The sequence below is a fragment of the Microcaecilia unicolor genome, chromosome 2 (genome assembly GCF_901765095.1).
Source record: "Microcaecilia unicolor chromosome 2, aMicUni1.1, whole genome shotgun sequence".
Taxonomy (NCBI): domain Eukaryota; kingdom Metazoa; phylum Chordata; class Amphibia; order Gymnophiona; family Siphonopidae; genus Microcaecilia; species Microcaecilia unicolor.
The window spans coordinates 490,992,174-491,012,715 of record NC_044032.1 but is presented as its reverse complement, the minus strand read 5'-3'; the positions used below and the strand labels follow the sequence as shown (position 1 = coordinate 491,012,715).

Genomic DNA, 20,542 nt, shown 5'->3' with positions numbered 1-20,542 from the left:
AAATTTGCTTTTTCCCTCCTCTAAAACCTAGGTGCTCCGGTGCGTCTTGTCCGAATCCCTCCCTCCAAGTTCAGGATCGCCCTCAGGGTTACCTCCTCCCCCCTCCCCGGCCCTGTCACCACCTCTCCCCTTACTCACGCGATCTTCCCTGGTGGTCTAGTGACGTCGGGGCAGGAAAGAGCTCCCTCTTTCCTGCCCAGCGCGCTGCTCTCCATCCTCCTGAATGCATTGCTGCCTGACGGTCTTGGCGAGATTCAAAATGGCCCCGAGAATTGACGTCTCGGCGGCCATTTTGAATCTCGCCGAGACCGTCAGGCTGCATACAGGAGGATGGAGAGCAGCGCGCTGGGCAGGAAAGAGGGGGCTCTTTCCTGCCCCGACGTCACTAGACCACCAGGGAAGATCGCGTAAGTAGGGAGAAGTGGTGACAGGGCCGGGGGGAGGGCGATCCCGAACTCGGAGGGAGGGAGGGCGGGCGGCCTGCCAGCCGGCCAGCCAGCCAAATCTCTACCTTCGGACTAGAAGACTCACCCCTCATTTTCCTCCCAAATTTGGGGGGAAAAAAGTGCGTCTTACAGTCCGAAAAATACGGTACTTACAAGCTATCTCACACAGGGCAAGAAGTGCAGTACTGAATAGATTCCAGAGTGTATCATGGTTTGGTTCTCGTCTAACAATAGTCTGGGTCAGGGTCCTCTGCTTTTGGGGGGGGGGGGGGGGGAAGGGATGGGGTTGCTGGTGGAGGATGGGTTAAGGGGGGAGGTTTGGGATTCTTGGGTATGCTAATTTTACCACGATGGCCTGGAGTCCAGGCAACAGGCTTTCATAGTTGTAGATGGTTCAGGGGATGGGTGGCAGTGGATGTTTTGGGGGGTGGTGTGAAAACCAGGATAATAATTTTTTCCCTTTGTATGCTTTAGAGAACTTTGTTCATTGTTATACTGTTGACTTTTTTTCATTCTCTTGTACATGACTGTTGCAATTGCCTTGTAGTGTCTCAAGTTTTCATCCATAGCTACGGAGCTAGATGAGCCTTTTTTTTTTTTTTTTTTTAAATCAATATATTTATTACATTTTGTGTGAAAAAGTAAAAACAGTACTGTTTGTTTAGTAACATAATATCCTAGCTGAATAATGTTCACAATCAGTATTAAAATGTCCTATGTGAATCCCACCAGTAGCCTTTTCTTTTATAGTTTTAACGAGCAAGATTGTTATGCAAGCAGTTGCCGAAACATGGCCCTGTTGGGTTTAATGCTTTTTCACCATACTGCCGCTTTGTTTCCAACTTATCTTACGCTGTACCTAGGTCTTTCTGGATATCTGAATCCCTGGGGTCTGTTGAAATGATTATCGCTCATGATAAAGGTGCCCCTGACCTTGCTGTTTAAGAGGCTGTGGTTGTGTGTTGAGGGAGGCTGATCTATAAATGGTTCCATCAGCTTCTCTGTGTGCAATGCATCATGTCTGGACTGCACTTAACACTTTTTCTGTTGGCAGATTAAACAGTTCTCCAGTGTCTGCTGCTGAGCCTCTGCAGATGAAACATTTGCCCAGCTTCATCAAATGGGATTTTAGCCAGTGGCGTACCAAGGGGGGGGGGGGTCTGCCCTGGGTGCACGCCTGCTGGGGGGGGTACCGCGCGCCTGTCGGCTCCGCTCGTTCCATGCTCCCTCTGCCCCGGAACAGGTTACTTCCTGTTCCGGGGCAGAGGGAGCATGGAACGAGCGGAGCCGACAGGCACGCGGCACCCCCCAGCAGGTAAAAATGCACCGGGGGGTCCTTTCGTCGGGGGGGGGGAGGGTCGCGCTGCACCCGGGGGGGGGGGCGCATCGGCGATCCGCCCCGGGTGTCAGCCACCCTAGGAACGCCACTGATTTTAGCACTGCTTTAGCTTGTAGTGTTACCCAGGCACTATCACTCCAACAAAGTGGGTGTCAAATGTGCATCTAACTTCTCTAAGTAGGAAAGTAGCCTGCAGCCAGGAGTATTATTTACCCCTTTAATCTTTTCTAAAAAGGAAAAAGTGTGTCCTGAGTATATCCAGGTGGAAGGGAGGAGATGAATTACCAACAAAATATAAGAACTGATGGGCCAATGCTCGGAACTCCTTTGATAAAGCCAACAGTGCAGAAAAGTAGCTTGCCAGTGCTCAAAGGAAATGGTATTCAAATTATATGCATGCTTTAAAAGCAAAAGTAAGGGGGGGGGAGGAATGTGCTTGGCACATGCGCAGAAGAGTTTTGAAGTAAGCTCACTTCTTGTGCGCATGCATCGGACAAATCTGAAAGTGAAGCACACATTAGTGCCTGTTTTCTGCTCCTTTATAAGCTTTTCTTTCCTTTTTTTTTTTTCTTGGAAGGCAGGAAATAGGTGCCAATGTATGCTTTCACTTTAGGGTATGCTCTGACTTGCACAAATTTGTCTTTCACTACTAGCGCCTACAGGCTTGCTTCCTACTTCCAAATTGAATAAAACCGACAGATTTTAAAGAACCAATTGTGAGAAATTCTCTCTGCAAATACCGTAATGCCTGCTCTGAGCTGGCATTAGGTTTTCAGCAGTAATGGCAGCTTTTTTTGTACGCTGTTTTCTGAGCATTGGGAGGGAATAGGGAATGACCTCATTAACATCTGTTTGACTAAATTTGCATGTTATTTGCACTAATCTTTGGAGCTCACATTCAAGCTCATTTTCAAAGCACTTAGCCTCCCAAAGTTCCATAGAAACCTATGGAACTTAGCCTCCCAAAGTGCTTTGAAAATATGCCTCATTATCTCCCATGCTAGAGCCCTCTGAGTATTCTGCACTCACTAATGTTGGCGTTAGTCCAGCGGTAATCGCCTCTAGTGCCGGCATTACGTTTTGAACATTGTAAAAGCTTGCAAAATAACTGATGTTAAATTATTTTTTCTTTTTTGTTTAAAAACAAAAACCATGATTGGATATAACTCTGTATTAGTATATAGTGTTTCAGTTTGCTGTCACAGTGTAATAGCGTCTCTGACATTACAGAGACTTCCCTTCAGAAAGGTGGTTTGCCAGTTTGCGCAAAGGAGTCGTGTTTCAGGCCAGTGTGTGGTGGTGTATTTAGTAATGAATTTGTCATCTTATGCAATCTGTGCCTTACTGGCTTAAAATGTGACGTAAGGTCTTTTGAAGCAAGGAATTTGATAGCTATGTGAATTATCTTGTACAGTGCTGTGAACATTAATGGCATTGTAGAATTAACATGATGCTTTTCTGTCACTTAACAGTCCTTGCTGTCTTTCACAGGCCATGATAGGTGTTGCTTTTTCTTTGGGATTCACCCTGGGCCCTATGATCGGTGCTTACTTTGCCAGAGATGCAGCCAACGAAGAGCTCTTCTACGTGCGTCCAGCTCTGCTCGCTCTCCTCTTCGCAGTTCTTGATTTGATATTTATCTTCATTTTTCTGCCAGAGACGCTCCCCAAAGAAAACCGGGTAAAACTCGCTTGGTTCTGTTTTAGCAGAAATGTGGTCTTTTCTTGTTTCCTGTGCCAGAACTATTTACATTGTGGGGTAATTTTTTTTATAAAGCCTTTTCTGTGTGTAAAGCCTGCTTTATATGCAGAAAAAAACGCTTTAAAATTTCACAACTGCACGCATGCATTAAAAAGTAGATATGTGAAAAGCGTATGCCAATTTTTATGCAATCTGTATAGGCATTTCCAGGAGTGGAGCCAGTGTTGCAATGTACATTTATTTTATTTTTCCACATTTATATCCTGCTTTAACCAAAGTGGGTTACAATCAGACATACAGGCAAAGGTGAAAATATGCTCCATAGTCAGAGACTGAACTGTGCTCAAGGGACAGAAATGAAGCTGTGTTCATCAGACAGAGTAGGATCCATGCTCAACGAGAACAAACGGATTTGCACTCAAAGCACACAAACTGAGCCATGCACCACGGGCAGAGAAAGAGTTGCACACTTCTGGTAAAGATAGAAATGCACTGTACAAGCAGCAAAGAAGCTGAGAGTAACAGACAGAGGATGAGCAGTGCCCCACTGAAAGAGCTGGATGTTAGAGGTTCCCGCAGAACTGAAGCTGCGGTAGCGATGGAACTGTGTATAAAACGCAAACAAGGAGCAGCGCTCCAGAGGCCGGCAAGGAGCTATGCTTCCTACACAGACATGAAACTGTGTAGCACCTGCAGTCACAGAGCTGTGCTCCACATACCACCCTGGAACTTCGCCCAATTTGCAGAGAAGAGTTGTGCTAAACACACAGAGATGGAGCTACACTCAACAGGCGGTGGAGCTGCGCTCTGCATGCAGACAGGGAGCTGCGTTCCATATGCAAAGAGAGAGCTGCATGCCACACACAGACAAGGAGCTGCGTTCCACAGGCAGACACAGAGCTGTGTTCTACACGCAGACACAGGACTGCGCCCCACACTGAGACCTGCAGAGAAAGAACTACACTCAACATGTGACAATGGAGCTGTGTTCAACATGCAGAGATGAAAGGTTGCAGAATAAGCAGCGAAGGAACTTCTCTCAACATGCCATGATAGAGCTGTCCTCAACATACAGCGATGGAGCTAAAGCCAACCTGGAACTGTGGAACTGTGCCCAACATGCAGCAGTGGAACTGCATGGAATAATGAAGCTGCGCTCAACGTGCGGCGATGGAGCCGCGCCCAACAAGCAAAATGCATAGATGGAGCCCCGGGGAACAGCCAGAGAAGAAGGTGCTGCCAGGAGGCCAACAGAAAAGGAGCACAACTTGTGGAAATGCAGACCTGGCGCTGCACTCCCCTGGCCCAGAGGGACTAAAACTACAAGAAGAGAAGGCCCTGTGCCCCAAGAGACACACTCGGCCTCCGAGTGGTCTTTGAGCCACAATGACCGCCCTCCTAGGCAACCGATACAGAGCAGCAGTCAACATAGAGAAAGAACTCCCACCAAGAGGGAAGTAAGCATCACAGATCTGGAATCCTCAGACCATAGGGAGCAAAATACAGCCGTAAGGCAGTGAGGAAGAAACAACTCTTGCCAGGCCAGGAGCAATGAGGAAGCTGGCCACTAACACCAAACTGAGGAAAACCAGCTAAGGGAGAGAAACTCCACATCTAGAACAGAGCCACTTCCCTACTGAAAAGTAGAGAAAGGTGCAGAGCTAAGAGGTGATAATCCAGATGCACAGCAATAGATCTGCTCAGCAAGAAAGAATTGCACCCCTTACAGAAAAAGGAAGGAGTGCCAAATGTGCCAGGAGAGAGGCGCCTGAAACTAGAAAAGGCAAAATCCACCTATGTCAGGCTAAAACTCCCACCCGAAAGCAAGGGAAGCAAGGAAGAGGTGTGGCAAACTAGTCCTAAAAAGGCACATTCCCATAAAGAGACACTGAACTGAGTCCAAGCAAAAGACTGGCAAGAATGGCGCTCCCGAGGGTACTCAGAAGAGGGATTTGAGCTAGCAGTTGCACACCAAGGGCAACTCGGACCCCCACCAGAAGGAAAGTACCCTGTAGACAAACCAGAGCAGACAGGAGGGATCCATGTGGACGAGAGAACCAGAACCTCCCTAAGGAAGGGAGGAAAAACTGCTGCCAAACAAGAATCAAATAGCAGGGGTGTCTCAAGCAAGATGCCAGAAGCAGCAGAGACCAGACGGTCTGAAAAAGAACTGACCAACAGCCGCATAAGGCTGACAAGAATGAAAAAAAAAAATAGCCCTGGACTAAAAAGACCGAGCCTGCAGCCAAACAGAGCCAGCGAGAGACTTCCCCCACTTTGGAGACAAAGACCTCTGAACCGCAAAGATACAAGTTTCAGCAACGGGGGCCGCCCTCTGAACCAGCCGTCATCTAGGACCGTGAAGAGGAGAAAAACAACTGAGTTTCGTGATCCAGACACGAGCTGTGCCCCCCCCCCCCCCCCCAAAAAAAAAAAAAAAAATCAAAGCAACTGGTACCAGCTTGGAAGGGTCCAAGATCAGAATCAGACACTGGCCAGCGAAATTCGAAGAAACTTCACAAGCGGCCCCCTAGAATACATTGCCAAAAGCGGGAAAATAAATCAGATAACAGGCAAGAGAAAGAAGGAATAACAAAGTTTCTTCTTTGTTCAATTAAAAAAAAAATCTTCACTAGTGACAGGAATAAATACAGGTTTACCTCAGAGGCAGGAAAGGAGGGGAAAAAACAATTGTTTCTTCCTTTTTTTTTTTTTTTTCTTTTTGTAAACAACCTTCTTCACTTGTGACAGGAATTAAAGGTTTACCTCAGAGGCAGAAAAGGAGGGAAAAATAAAGTTTCCTTTTTTTTTTTTTTTTTTAAACAACCTTCTTCACTAGTGACAGGAATACGTAAAGACTTACCTCAGAGGCAGAAATTCAGATATACCTACCACCACAGAAGAGAATAAACCCACAGGGGAGACAAGGAATGGATCCTCAGGAGCTTAGTTGAGATCGGGAGGCGGGGCTGGTGGTTGGGAGGCGGGGATAGTGCTGGGCAGACTTATACGGTCTGTGCCCTGAAGAGCACAGGTACAAATCAAAGTAGGGTATACACAAAAAGTAGCACATATGAGTTGTCTTGTTGGGCAGACTGGATGGACCGTGCAGGTCTTTTTCTGCCGTCATCTACTATGTTACTATGTATGTAAGTTACTCCATGCCACAATCAACCATCACCCTGCTAGAAAGACAACCAGGGAGATAGGGGAGGGAAGGAAACCAGGGTCACTGGATATCACCCTAGCTGGCAGATGAGGAACTCAGGACCACTAAGTATCATCTAAAACTAGCCCCAAAACGGCTACCAGCACAACACTGGCTCCACTGTCACCAGAAGGATCTGGGACAGGAGCTACCAGCCAGCAATCCAGAGCAGTTGCATGATCTGTCCACCATTCGCTAGGAGACAGAGAAAATACTGAACATTCCAAGCTGCACAATACCCTTAAGGGACGGTTTACTTGGAACTATTTTCTCTGTCTCCTTCCGCTGGTAGATGGACACAACCCATTAGTCTGGACTGGTCTGGTATAGATGACAAGGAAAAGATTTTAAACCAGAAACAGTGAAGACATGGGATAACTGATGGGCATTTCCCCTTATTTTCCACCCCCTGCCCCCTCTGACTGGCATTGCTTACTGCTCTCTCCTGGCTTCTGCTACCGTCGCTGACACGGAAGTGGGGCCTTGAGCATCTGCAGGAAGCAAGACAGAAGTGCTGGTCACCGCAGGGGGAGGGGGAACGCACAGACGTTTTTTTTATTTTCTTTTTTATTTTTTTTTTTTTTGGCCCAAAAATCTTATTTCCAGAAACATTAGTCTATACATCTGTCATCTGGTAGCCAACTCATGAGGGGCTGGTCTTCTAAATGTTTTCTCAAGTTGTTTATAATACTTCCAGGAGCACAATTCCATACCATAAAGTTGGAGACCGAACCAAAGCACCATCACATTATCTACAGCTTGAATAAACATGGGGAGCTGTTCTATAACTGGGGGGTTAATTTAGGCACCCCTAAGGCAGAAAGAAAGAGCCTATTATATCTATAATGGAATGTAGATACCTAGGTTCCATTACAAAATGCTTTCATAAACTTGTATTACCACGCCTAACATTTTGTTTATACCTATCCCTTACTTTACTATTGTTAAATGGCGTTCTTCCCCCTTTCCTTGTGTGGATAGTATGTTTTGTCTAGAATTAATCCCCTTCAAATTCTAAACTTTAAATTTTAGATTGTATACTGCCTAGATGGTATTTCCTATGGGCGGGATAGAAAATTTTTAAGAAACTTGAAATTTATTTTTATTTATTTATTTATTATTATTTAAACAATATACAAGTTGTAATAACAACACACTTATGGAAACATAGAGATCATTAAAGGAAAATAAACATCTAGACCTTCAGGTCTCAACAAATGATTTTTTTTTTTTTTTTTAACCATATCTCTTTCTCAGACCTCAATCTTCAGGGGGGGAAAAGGTGGTGAAAATCATATAGGAGAGATTAATAAAAGAAAACCTTTTCTATTTGTTAGTGGCATTACTTCTGATGTTTTCTCGCTATTTCTTATAATTATTCACAATTCAAGCTTTTCCTATCTACGAAACTCTGTAATTGTTCAGGATCATAAAAAATATACTTGTTATTCAAATATTTGACAATACAAATTTAAGATACTCGCCTGGACAATGCCAAATCAGACCTGCCCTCTGTGTAACATGCCCCGTGATGTCCCGATGCACTGCAGCCAAGCAGGGGAGAGAGTGGAATGGGAGCAATTTTATTCCCCCCACCCCGCCCAACCTCTATTGCACCCTGTGTGACCGCATCGCACATATAGCCCTAAGTACGGGGATAGACTCAGAAGTAATCTGAGGAAAGGTTGGTGAATTTGTGGAACTTCCTCCCGACTGGAGACAAAATTCAAGAAAGCTTGGGACGAGAACGTAGGATTTCTAAGGGAGAAGAAGGAATAGTAGATGGTATGGATGGCAGACTGGATAGGCCATACGGTCTTTATCTGCCTTCAGTTTTCTCTGTTTTTATGTTACAGTCCTGGTGCTCGCACTTAACACCATCTATAGAGCTGATGTAAGTAGGAACACCTACCATATGTGTGGCAGTGACACACATAACTTATAGTAGTATTCTGTAAGCAGGGACAGACTGACCATTGGACAATAGGACAATGGCCGAGGGCCCAGAACAGTAGGGGGTCCACTCTCTCCTAGCATCCATCTAGTTGAATCATTTTTGATAGGTGGTTAGGGGCCCATGACAGTGCCGTAGCGAGGGTGCCTGACACCCGGGGCGAGTCACCGCTGTGCCCCCCCCCCGAAACGCACCCTATCTTGCAGTGGGGGGCAGGCGGGAGGGCCGATCCGCCCCCAGTGCATGTCACTGGGAGCTGCGTCGGCTCTGCTGCTTCCCTGCTTTCTCTGCCCCGGAACAGGAAGTAACCTGTTCCGGGGCAGAAAGAGCAGAGAACCAGCGAGCCGACACCCCCCCCCCCCCAGCGCGTGCACCCGGGGCGGACTGTAGGATAAATCACAGATAATAAATTACCTGTGTCCAGGTTCCCCTAAGCAGAACTATCTGCAAGCAAATAATCCTGAATTAGTTCTAGGGGTGGGAACCTTGGAACCTAGCCAAATACTTCCGTTAGAAAGAACTGTAGCTGAGAACGCATGCTGATATATATATATATATATTAGATTTATTATGGTATCAGGTAAGAAAATATCGCTAAGGTATACAAAATAGAACTCTGCAAAGCTTTGGCTGAATATAAAATTACTGGCTGATAAAAATTACACTCATACGTCACACTATTAAACACTAATTCTTATTGGTTACCAGATAAAATTACACCACTGATCAGTCACACTATGTTATGAGGTAGTACAGTTATTAGCAACTTCTCCTGATCACAAGTATGACGGCACCAACCTTCTGCTCAGATAAATACCACTAACTAGCCCCCGACTAGTAGGAAATGAATCACCGTGTTTCTCACCAGGCTGAGACCTCAGGGTCGTCTCTCTCGGGAGCTGGCACGGGACACCTCACAGACTCAAGCTGATATAGCAGCGAGTCTTAGTCAGAGCTGGAAGGGAACTCTGCAGCAGATAAGGAGGGCACAGGTCACTCCATTCTGATACAGCTGAACCACGATACTTTCCTCCAGATACACAGTTCATCAGTTGGTGGACCTTATTAGGTCTCGCTGGTCTTATTTTCACCTCCACCTTCTTCCAAGGCTTCTTACTAACTCCCTTCTCGTTGTTCCCGCTCTCCTCAATCCCTGATGCCCAGGTGACCAGCCGGGACCAATCTGGATCTTCCTTGGTTCACTGCATGGCAAGAATCGTTCGTTGTTCTTGACCTTCAAGTTGTTACATTTTGGTATGCATTTTCTGTTTCTCACGCGCCTTGCTGGAGCCAGCCTCTCAGGGAGATAAGGGGGCCTGCTTTGCCCACAGCATGTCCTTGGTGTTGAGCTTCTGCTGTAATTTTCCACAAGCTGCAAAGCTGTTTCTTGCTGACACAGAGATGTGCGGGTCAGAGTTTACAGCCTCCATTTTGCTGTCATAGGATTATACAGGCCAAGGCCCGCAAGGTGAGACACACAGGGAAATACTCCTACAGGACCGCCCCACTGCCCCCCCTTCCTACGCCACTGGCTTATGACCATTATTGCCCAAGTGCCCAGATCACTGTAAGTCTGCCCCTGTCTGTAAGTCATCTGTGTTAAGTAGGAGCTCTGCATATGTCCCATCCATGCTTTGCTCCTGTGTACACCTACCTTGCAAGTATTCACTGTGTCAGTTTAAGCAGGTGTTTGGACAACAGCACTTAGTGTGCTAGCATTCTAAACAAGTCCATAAACCACTACTAAATGGACTTGGGAAAAATCCACAATTCCAGGAATAACATGTATAGAATGTTTGTACATTTGGGAAGCTCGCCAGGTGCCCTTGGCCTGGATTGGCCGCTGTCGTGGACAGGATGCTGGGCTCAATGGATCCTTGGTCTTTTCCCAGTGTGGCATTACTTATGTACTTATTATGTGATGAGTAAATGGATTTGATATACTGCCTGTCAGTGGTATGACCAAAGCGGTTTACATAAATATATGCAGATACTTTCTCTGTCCCTAGTGGGCTCACCATCTAGGTTTTTGTACTTGGGGCAACGGAGGGTTAAGTGAATTGCCCAGAGTTACAAGGAGCTGGAGGGGGGACTCAAACCCAGTTCCCTGGGTTCGTAACCCACTGCCCTAACCATTAGCTACTACAGCACTACCCATTAGGCTGCTACTCCACTTCATAACCCCACTCCAGGGCTAAAGAATTGCCCCCATTTCCCCTTATTTGCAAATAAGTGAAAGACATTGCTGTTTCAGTGCTAATGCTGCATGTTGTCATGCAGAGGGTCACTGATTTAATTTCCAAGTTGGGTTTTCTGCCCTCCCCCTTCCTTTGTGTGGGTCTTAGGATTCTCTGGAGACAACATTGACATCTAGTTGGGAGGAAGGATTTAGGGTCATCATAAGGCAAAGCTTGGTGGTCAGATTTAGAACCTATTATACAGAGTTGTGGGAGGAGACTTGGTTCATGGTTTCTGACTTTAGGAGTTCCATGACCAGACAGTGTGTGAGTCTGTTAAAATGGGAGGGTGCTACAGGTTTGAAGGGGGGGTCTGAGCACAGAGGGGGGAGGTCCCCTCCCCCAGCTATGTCACTGCATTGGAACCAGAATCCCAGCACTGATTCTGACTGAGCTGGAATATAAAGGGAGAAGGAGGAACTGTGAGGCCAATAAAATAATGCTGTTTCACAAATGTAATTCACCTTGTGCTACAATTGAAAAAGGTGTGAGCCAAATTCAGCAAAAAGCTATTGGTCAAACTACACAGGTTTTTTCTTTGCTGGAAGATGCACAATGTTCCACTATATGGAAAAAAAAAAAAGATCTTGTACGATGAATGTGGGATGCACAGACCAAAAAAATTGAGACTTTTTGTTTCGTGTCTCAAATAGTGTGCCCTCTTACTCAAATAGTTCATATTGGCAACAAGGGAAAATATTAAATTTTGGATTATTTTCATGTCGTTTTGGCTTAAAAACGAGATGGAAGTGTTTCAGATGAATGCGTATCTGTACTGTGAACTACCCCTTTCATTCCAGATTTCAAAGATACTGCATTACATTCCAGTTATAAAATTATTCTAGCTGTCTCTGGAGGACTTATAAATCAGCCAAACCCATCTAATAAAGTTGAAACAAGTCACATATTCTAATATTCAAATGCAAAGAACTGGATGGGGGAGGAAGCACACAAATATTTTCCAAGTCCAAATTGCTTAATGAAAAATAATAAACCAGCTGCCTGCAGATTTTTGTAAATTGCATAAAATTGAGACCATCTTTTTATTTGGGATTTATTTTGGTGTGCAATTTCCTCCTCCTTTGTGCATCCTGCTGAAAAAGAACTAGGGTTAGGATCTTGGTGCCCTGAATGTTCCCAATGACCCAAAGATTCTCTCCCTATGTTATGTGCCCCCTCCCTCCACCTTGGCTTCAGTGAGAATCTAGGGACCATGGACCAGAATTTTTTCAGAACTTGCAGTCATGGACCCTGGATCTGACCAGTAGGTGTCACCTGTGAGTGAAGGCTACAACTCTCTTCATCCCCAGCTGACCTGAATAGTAGGGGACCTGGTGCAGGGACCTTCCATATTGTGGTACACAACATTGCTACTGAGCCAGTCTCAAAATAGTTTTTTTGTGTCCTTTCCAAATGAAGGGGCTTGTTAAAGAGCTTTAGGTTCTTGGACTTTATGAATGTTAATGGCCAAAAGCAAAGTGCGTAAAGTGCAGAGGCCCTGAAGTAACCATAAGAACATAATAGCACCCCCCCCACCCCAGTTTCCATAAGAACATAATAGCCATACTGGGTCAGACCAGTGGTCCATCTAGGCCAGTATCCTGCTTCCAAAAGTGGCCAATCCAGGTCACAAGTACCTGTCAGAAACCCAATTAATAGCAACAATCCATGCTACCAATCCCAGTGTAAGCAGTGGCTTCCCCATGTCCATCTCAATACCAGACTATGGACTTTTCCTCCAGGAACTTGTCCAAATCTTTTTTTAAACTCAGCAACACTAACCACTGTTACCATATCCTCTGGCAGTGAGTTCCAGAACTTAACTATTCTTTGAGTGAAAAAATATTTTCTCCTATTTGTTTTAAAAGTATTTCTATGTAATTTCATTGAGTGTCCCCTAGTCTTTGTACTTTTTGAAAGTGTGAAAATTTGATTCACTTCTACCCACTCAGGATTTTATAGACCTCAGTTGTATCCCCCCCCCTTGGCTATCTCTTTTCCAAGCTGAAGAGCCCTAACCTCTTTAGCCTTTCCTCATACAATAGGAGTTCCATCCCCTTTATCATTTTGGTCACTCTTCTTTGAAGCTTTTCTATTTCTGCTATATCTTTTCTGAAATATGGCAACCAGAATTGAACGCAATGCTCAAGGTGAGGTCCCACCATGTATGAGGAGAGACTTGCAGACCTAAACATGTATACGCTGGAGGAAAGGAGAAACAGGGGTGATATGATACAGACGTTCAAATATTTAAAAGGTATTAATCCGCAAACGAACCTTTTTCGGAGATGCGAAGGCGGTAGAACGAGAGGACATGAAATGAGATTTAAGGGGGTCAGACTCAAGAAAAATGTAAGGAAGTATTTTTTCACGGAGAGAGTAGTGGATGCTTGGAATGCCCTCCCGCGGAAGGTGGTGGAAATGAAAACGGTAACGGAATTAAAACAAAGGTGGGATAAACATAAAGGAGTCCTGTTCAGAAGGAATGGATCCTCAGGAGCTTAGCTGAGATTGGGTGGCAGAGCTGGTGGTGGGAGGCGGGGCTGGTGGTTGGGAGGCGGGGATAGTGCTGGGCAGACTTATACGGTCTGTGCCAGAGCCGGTGGTGGAAGGCGGGGCTGGTGGTAGGGAGGCGGGAATAGTGCTGGACAGACTTATACGGTCTGTGCTCTGAAGAGGACAGCTACAAATCAAAGTAGGGTATACACAAAAAGTAGCACATATGAGTTTATCTTGTTGGGCAGACTGGATGGACCGTGTAGGTCTTTTTCTGCCGTCATCTACTATGTTACTATGATATAGAGGTATAATATTCTTGGTCTTATTTTGCATCCCTTTCCTAATAATTCCTAGCATTCTGTTTGCTTTTTTCACTGCCACCACACACTGGGGAGAAGATTTTAATTTATTGTCTACAATGACACCTACTAGATCTTTTTCTTGAGCACAGACTCCTAAGGTGGATCCTAGCATCAGGTAACTATGATTCAGATTATTCTTCCCAATGTGCATCACTTTGCATTTGTCCACATTAAATTTCATCTGACACTTGGATGTCCAGTCTTCCAGTTTCCTAAGGTCTTCCTGCAATCTGCATGCATTTTGACAACTTTGAATAGTTTTGTGTCATCTGCAAATTTAATCACCTCACTCGTCATTCCATTTTCTAGATCATTTATAAATATGTTAAATAGCACCAGTACAGATCCCTGCGGCACTCCACTTTTCACCCTCCTCCATTGAGAAAAGTGGCCATTTAACCCTGTCCTCTGTTTTCTGTCCAATAACCAATTCCTAATCCACAGAATGAGATTGCCTCTTATCTCATGACTTTTTAATTTTCTCAGGAGTCTCTCATGAAGAACTTTGTCAAAAACCTTCTGAAAATCCAGATACGCTACATCAACCCGATCACCTTTATCCACATGTTTATTTACTCCTTCAAAGGAGGACATTGAGCCTGCAAAAAGGTGGGATAATGTGGGGTACAAATGCAATAAATAAAGAAATGAAGCAAATTGGTGAGGCAAGACTTCCCTTTTATTTTCAGTTGCAGCGACAATAGTGAAGAAAACAGCACAGCAGGATCACCTCCAGCCTTTCCCTTCCCTCACAGACAGTGTCCCACCTTCCTATGATGATGTATTTGATATGTTTGTGCAGCGCTGCGTATGCCTTGTAGCGCTATAGAAATGCTAAATAGTAGTAGTAGTAGTATTTCCTGTTTCCGCGAGGGCGGGACACTGAGGAAAGGGAGCGGTTGGAGGCGAGCCCGCTGTGCTGTTTTCTTCACTGTCATTGCTGCAACTGAAATAAAAGGTTTAAACGCGCGCGGGGCAGGAAGGAGCTGAGGGAGGGCAGGTGGGGCTGGGTTGGAACTGAAAAGCTGGGGAAGTTATTGGACATGGAGGGGGAGGGTGGGGGGGGTCAAAGGAGAATGGTTGGACGTGGATGGGGGGGAGTGCAGAGAATCACTGGATATGGGAGGAGAAGGCAGGGGCAGAGAAGAATCACTGGACATGGAGGGAAGAAGCAGAGGAGATTTGCTGGACATGGAGGGGAGGGCAGGGGAGAGAGGACGTTTGCTGGATATGGATGGATGGAGGAGAGGGCAGGGGAGAATGGAGAGTTGCTGGATATGGATGGAGGGCAGGGCAGAGGAGAGAGGAGAGTTGCTGGACATGGATAGAGGGAAGGGAAGACAGGAAGGGGATGCACATGGATGGAGGGCAGGGGGAGAGAAGAGAAATCACTGGACATGGAAGTGAGGGCAGGGGACAGAGGAGAATTGCTGGACATGGATGGATGGATGGATGGATGAAGGGGGCAGGGGAGAGAGGAAATTGGCTGGATATGGAAGGATGGAGGAGAGGACAGGGGAGATGCACATGGATGGAGGGGAGTGAGGAGAAATGCTGGATATGGATGGAGGGGAAACTGTTGAATTTAAGGGCTGGATTGGAACACTTTGGGGGCAGATACTGAAACTTGAGGAAGGATAGGGACAGGGCTACAGGTGGTAGACAGGACGCATAATGACACAGGAGGATGGTGGACATGGTGAGTGAAAAATATCAAATGGAAAGAAGACACTGCATAAAACAGAAGACACTGGGACCAAAGCGAATAGAAAAACTAAATGATCAGACAACAAAGGTAGAAAAAAGTATTTTATTCAGAATTTATTAATTGGAATATGTCAGCTTTTGTAAATGTGATATTTTGCATGTAAGTTTCAAATTTTCTAGTATTGCTGCATGCTGAGTCTGACTTCTTGAGTTTACTTTCCAGTTCAGTATTTTGCCTTCATATTTTTTTATTTCTAATTCCTTGTGTCATATCTGTTGTGTTATGTGTTTTTCATGTGTGATCAAGGTGCAGTACATGGGCGTAGTTTGTTTCATTGGGGGGGGGGGCAAAATGGGGCGGTGCATATTAGCATATTCATTTGCATGTATATATTCAAATGAATATGCAAATATGGAGGAAGGAAGGAGGAAGGGAAAAAGAGCTGCCCGTCCTGTTTCTTTCCATCCCCTTCTCTTTCCCTCCCCACTCTATCCAGCGTCTCCCTCCCCCTTCAAAGCATCTCCCAAACGACAACGTGGATGCAACAGCAGCAGCTCACACAGGCTGCGTGGGGGAGTGGAAATGGCTTCCTTACTTCTGTTACAGTGGATGCCTATCTCCTGGCTCACTCCACTCCCGAAGCTGCAGAGGCGAACAGGCGGGTGGGAAAGCAGCAAGCAAGCAGCCACGCTGAACTCCGTCCTTCACTTCCTGAATCCTGCCCTCTCTCTGCATCCCGCCTTCCTCTGATGTCATTTCCTTTGGGGCGGGCAGGACGCTGAGAGGGCAGGATTCAGGAAGCGAAGGACGGAGTTCAGCGTGGCTGCTTGCTTGCTGCTTTCCCACCCGCCCGTTCGCCGCTGCAGGAACGAACTCATCTTCGTCGCCTTGGTCGTTTGGGGGGGCACTGCCCCCCCCTCGCCCCCCCCCCCAGTCTATGCCCATGGTGCAGTATTATGCTAGTATGTAGTATTTGCAGCCCTTTTTGTTCTGTTTTTTTTTTTTTTTTCACGAGGTTGTGTACTGGTGTTTTAGAGCCCGGTGTAATTGCAGTGCTGCCTTTCCATGCATAAGGTTGTAGCTCGTCCTGTCCTTGGAATTAGTGCTGTTATGGTTTGGTAAGATTATGAGTGTGTTTTTGCACAGGTTTGTGTATAGTGTTTTGCAGTGGAGAGATTGTGTGTTGGCCTTACTGAGGTGGCACCAAAACATCAGAAAGGGTTTTGAAGCCTAAATCATGACACACTACCGCTTGAAGGATCTGCATTTCTAAGGTCTACACTGGCATGGTTTGGGAAAGGGGGTGTGGAAATACTACTGGAGAGGAAGAGGGAGTGCTGGGTAAGGAGGAAAGAAAGAAGGAAGGGAGAAAGAGCTGGCTTCCTTGGGAATGACCATAATGTATATGCATGAGATATCTCATACATATTCATTATGGTTATTCCCAAAAAAGCCAGCTCTTTCTCCCTTCCTTCCTTCCTTCCTTCCTCCATATTAGCATATTCATTTGTATATATATATATATATATATATATATACAAATAAATATGGTAATATGCCCCACCCCATCCTTTGCCCCCCCCCCCCCAAATGAAACAGTCAAACTACGTGCTAATGTGGTTGTCTTTCAGGCTTTATTGAGCTGGTGCATGTTAACTGCACAGTTGACAGCTTGTGCTACCTAGAGAATGAGATGGGGATGGGGACCTGCGGTAATCTGCAGTAACAAAAATAATTTACTGCATTTACTGCAGGTGCAGGAGCAAAACCTTTTACTGCCCCATGGGAGCAGTAAAAAAACCTTGCTCCCATGGTTGAAAAATTGAGATTACCACGGGTTTGGCATCTCCTCCTGTCTTCCTCTCCTCCCCCTCCCTGCTATGTGTCTTTGTACCTTCTGGAGCCGCAAGGAGGATCCCCCACAGGCCTGTTCCAGGGCCTTCCCTCCTCTGCCAGCTCCCACCTGCTGATGTAACTTCTGCTGGAAAGGAGGATCCCCCACAGATCTGTTCCAGGGCCTTCCCTTATCTGCTGCTCCCACCTACTGATGTAACTTCTGAGGGAGGGAGGGGGGTTTGGGGCTGAAGGGGACAGAAGTTCTGGACCCACGGGAAGGAGGGAGCTGTTTTGATATGATAGCCTTCATCAGGGGTCCGGTATGGAGTTAATGAATCCTGTTTATTTGGATTTTCCTCACACCTTTTTCAGTAGTAGCTCAAGGTGAGTTGCATTCAGGTACACTGGGTACAACGCAGCTCTTTTGTAAAGCAGATGCAATATGCTTATTCCTAAAGCACTCCAGACATAAAGGTCACAGTGCAAGCGGTATCCAAGTCCAAATGCGTTGGACTTAACCACATAGGCTAACTGCTTTACACACTTTAGTAAACATGCCGTGTTTGAAATGGATTTGTTTAACTTCTGTTTAGGAAATAACTATCAAGATCATTTTAGGTGGCTAGCTGTATTTATAAAATGAATCCCTTCCAAAATGGAACAAGACTGTGGCAGCCCAATTAAGGTCACTCTGTTTCTTTAAAGAGCACACACAGAGTTAAGAAGTGTGTTTAAATTTCTTGGAATTTTCAAGCCTAAACACTTAATATGATCTTTAGCCCAAGTTAAAGGGAACACACCCTCAAGGCTTCAGAATTACGAAAGCTTAGCCCCAGTCCAAAAAAAAAAAAAAAAAACAGCAAATGGTCAAGCAAAAATATAATCAAAACCATTCAGACTAATCTCAGTGTTTTAGATGAGTGGTGCCAAGGCAAACATTTTGCTTGGAATCCTGGTTATGGGTCATATGAGTTGGTCACTTGCTGTCCCAGGTTAACAGTCTTTAAAGCTTTGAATCTGGTTGCTGGGTAACCACCAGCAGCTGCTTCCAGTTTGCTCCAGTTGGGAATTTTTTTTTCCTGAGCTGCTGGGAGGAATGCTGTTTTTCACTCTGCGGAATCACTTGCCAATATTTGTACTAGTACCTTTTTGTTTTTTGTTTTTTTTTCTTGTTCCTGTGAAGAATGACCCTCTTCTTTCCAGAATCTGCCTGTTGGACTGTGACTGGCTTTTTCTGATCAGACTACTTGTCTGCAGAGAGTACTCCAGAGGGGAGTGACTCTTTTTGTGGAGGATATTATCCTCTTCCCTGAACTGGTACAGCAGATTATAGGTTGTTTGACTTTGTCTCTATTTTCGCTGTGCAGCAGGGAACGTTTAGGTGGCAAACCTCACAATGCAGGCATTGGGCTGCAGAGGTAGTGGGGACAAAAATGATGACAGTTCAAAAAGATGTGAGACAAACACAGGGGGATCCCTATGTAGCAAGAAGATGGGATCAAAGGATATAAATGACTAAGGGGGGAAGTTATCAATGTGGGCTACAGTTAAAATGTGTTATTTTACTATTAACCCCAGTTATTAGCAAATATTTAATTATTTAGATTTTGCTTACACCTTTTTTCAGTAGTAGCTTAAGGTGAGTTATAGTCAGGTACACTAGGTATTTCTCTGCCCCTTGAGGTCTCATTGGATAAAATGGAACATGTGCTAAAAAGCACGAATTAGTGGTAAAATAACATGTTTTAATGGTAGCCCATGTTGATAACTATGGTCTCAAGAGGGGTATAAATTGCAAGGCTAAAATAGCTTGAGTTAGTGGTATAATAACACGTCTTAATGGTAGCCAGTATAGATAACTATGCTCTCTAGAGCTCCCTAAACAGAGGCACAGAGGAGGTAACCTGCATGTTCTGCAGAGCAGCTCCAGAGATCACAGGACGTGTTCACAGAAAACATCATTAACCAGGGTTTTGGCAATTTTAAATGCTGTATTCTGCAAATATTTTCAGAATAGCCACTCTAGCAGTTTTTTTCCACTGTTTTTTGTAAATTTTTATTTATCACAGAAGGCCTATGGAGCACTGTGTGTTTCCAGTTCTGACGTAATGTTGCAGCGAGGGATAGTGCTGACATTCATGTGGTCTTCTGTGTATAAACGTTGCCCTCCCCTGGTCTAAGTGGAAAGGTAGAGGTGGGAATAGGGTGGGAGAACAGAGAGAGACAGATGGGTGATCAGGTGGCAAACCAGTAGATGTTTATGGTTTATTATGTGATATAGTACAACTGCAAACAAGAGAAGGCATCAAGGCATTATTGTCACGGGTTAATTTTATAATAAGGTGCTGACCTTCAGGATGGCGAGAACAATGTCCTGGATTATAATTCATGGGACACAGCCAAACACTAGGGAAAACACCCTCTATTGAGTAATTCACAAAATGCAGAGAAAAACAAGGCACAGCCAGGACCCCTCAGAGCTAGAGTTTCTGTTTGCAAGGCTGAATACATAACATAGTATAAAGACCAGCATGATCCATCTAGTCTGCCCCAAAGGAAATGACATCAGAGGAAGGCGGAACGCAGAGAGAGGACAGGATTCAGGAAGCGAAGGACGGAGTTCAGCGTGGCTGCTTGCTTGCTGCTTTCCTACCTGCCCGTTCGCCTCTGCAGCTTCGGGAGTGGAGTGAGCCAGGAGATAGGCGTCCACTGTAACAGAAGTAAGGAAGCCATTTCCACTCCCCCACGCAGCCGTCGCCGTTCACAAGCACAGCAAGCAAACCTGTGAGCTGCTGCTGTTGCATCCAAGTTGTCGTTTGGGAGATGCTTTGAAGGGGGAGGGAGACGCTGGATAGAGTGGGGAGGGGAAGAGAAGGGGATGGAAAGAAACAGGACGGGCAGCTCTTTTTCCCTTCCTCCATATTTGCATATTCATTTGAATATATATATATATATATATATATATATAAGCAAATGAATATGCTAATATGCTCCGCCCCATTTTGCCCCCCCCCCCAAATGAAACAAACTACGCCCATGTACTGCACCTTGATCACACATGAAAAACACAACACAACAGATATGACACAAGGAACTAGAAATAAAAAAATATGAAGGCAAAATACTGAACTGGAAAGTAAACTCAAGAAGTCAGACTCAGCATGCAGCAATACTAGAAAATTTGAAACTTACATGCAAAATATCACATTTACAAAAGCTGACATATTCCAATTAATAAATTCTGAATAAAAT

The 20,542-nt window shown here is 45.2% G+C and overlaps 1 protein-coding gene across 2 annotated transcripts in view; it reads left to right on the top strand.

Annotated features, from left to right (window-relative positions):
- MFSD10 (major facilitator superfamily domain containing 10) overlaps positions 1-20,542 on the top strand; it is a 103,102-nt gene that overhangs the window by 15,091 nt on the left and 67,469 nt on the right. For both annotated transcript variants that reach the window (XM_030191132.1, XM_030191133.1), the window contains exon 5: positions 3,277-3,465. In XM_030191132.1, coding sequence (XP_030046992.1) covers positions 3,277-3,465 — 189 coding nt within the window. The remainder of the gene's footprint in view (positions 1-3,276; positions 3,466-20,542) is intronic.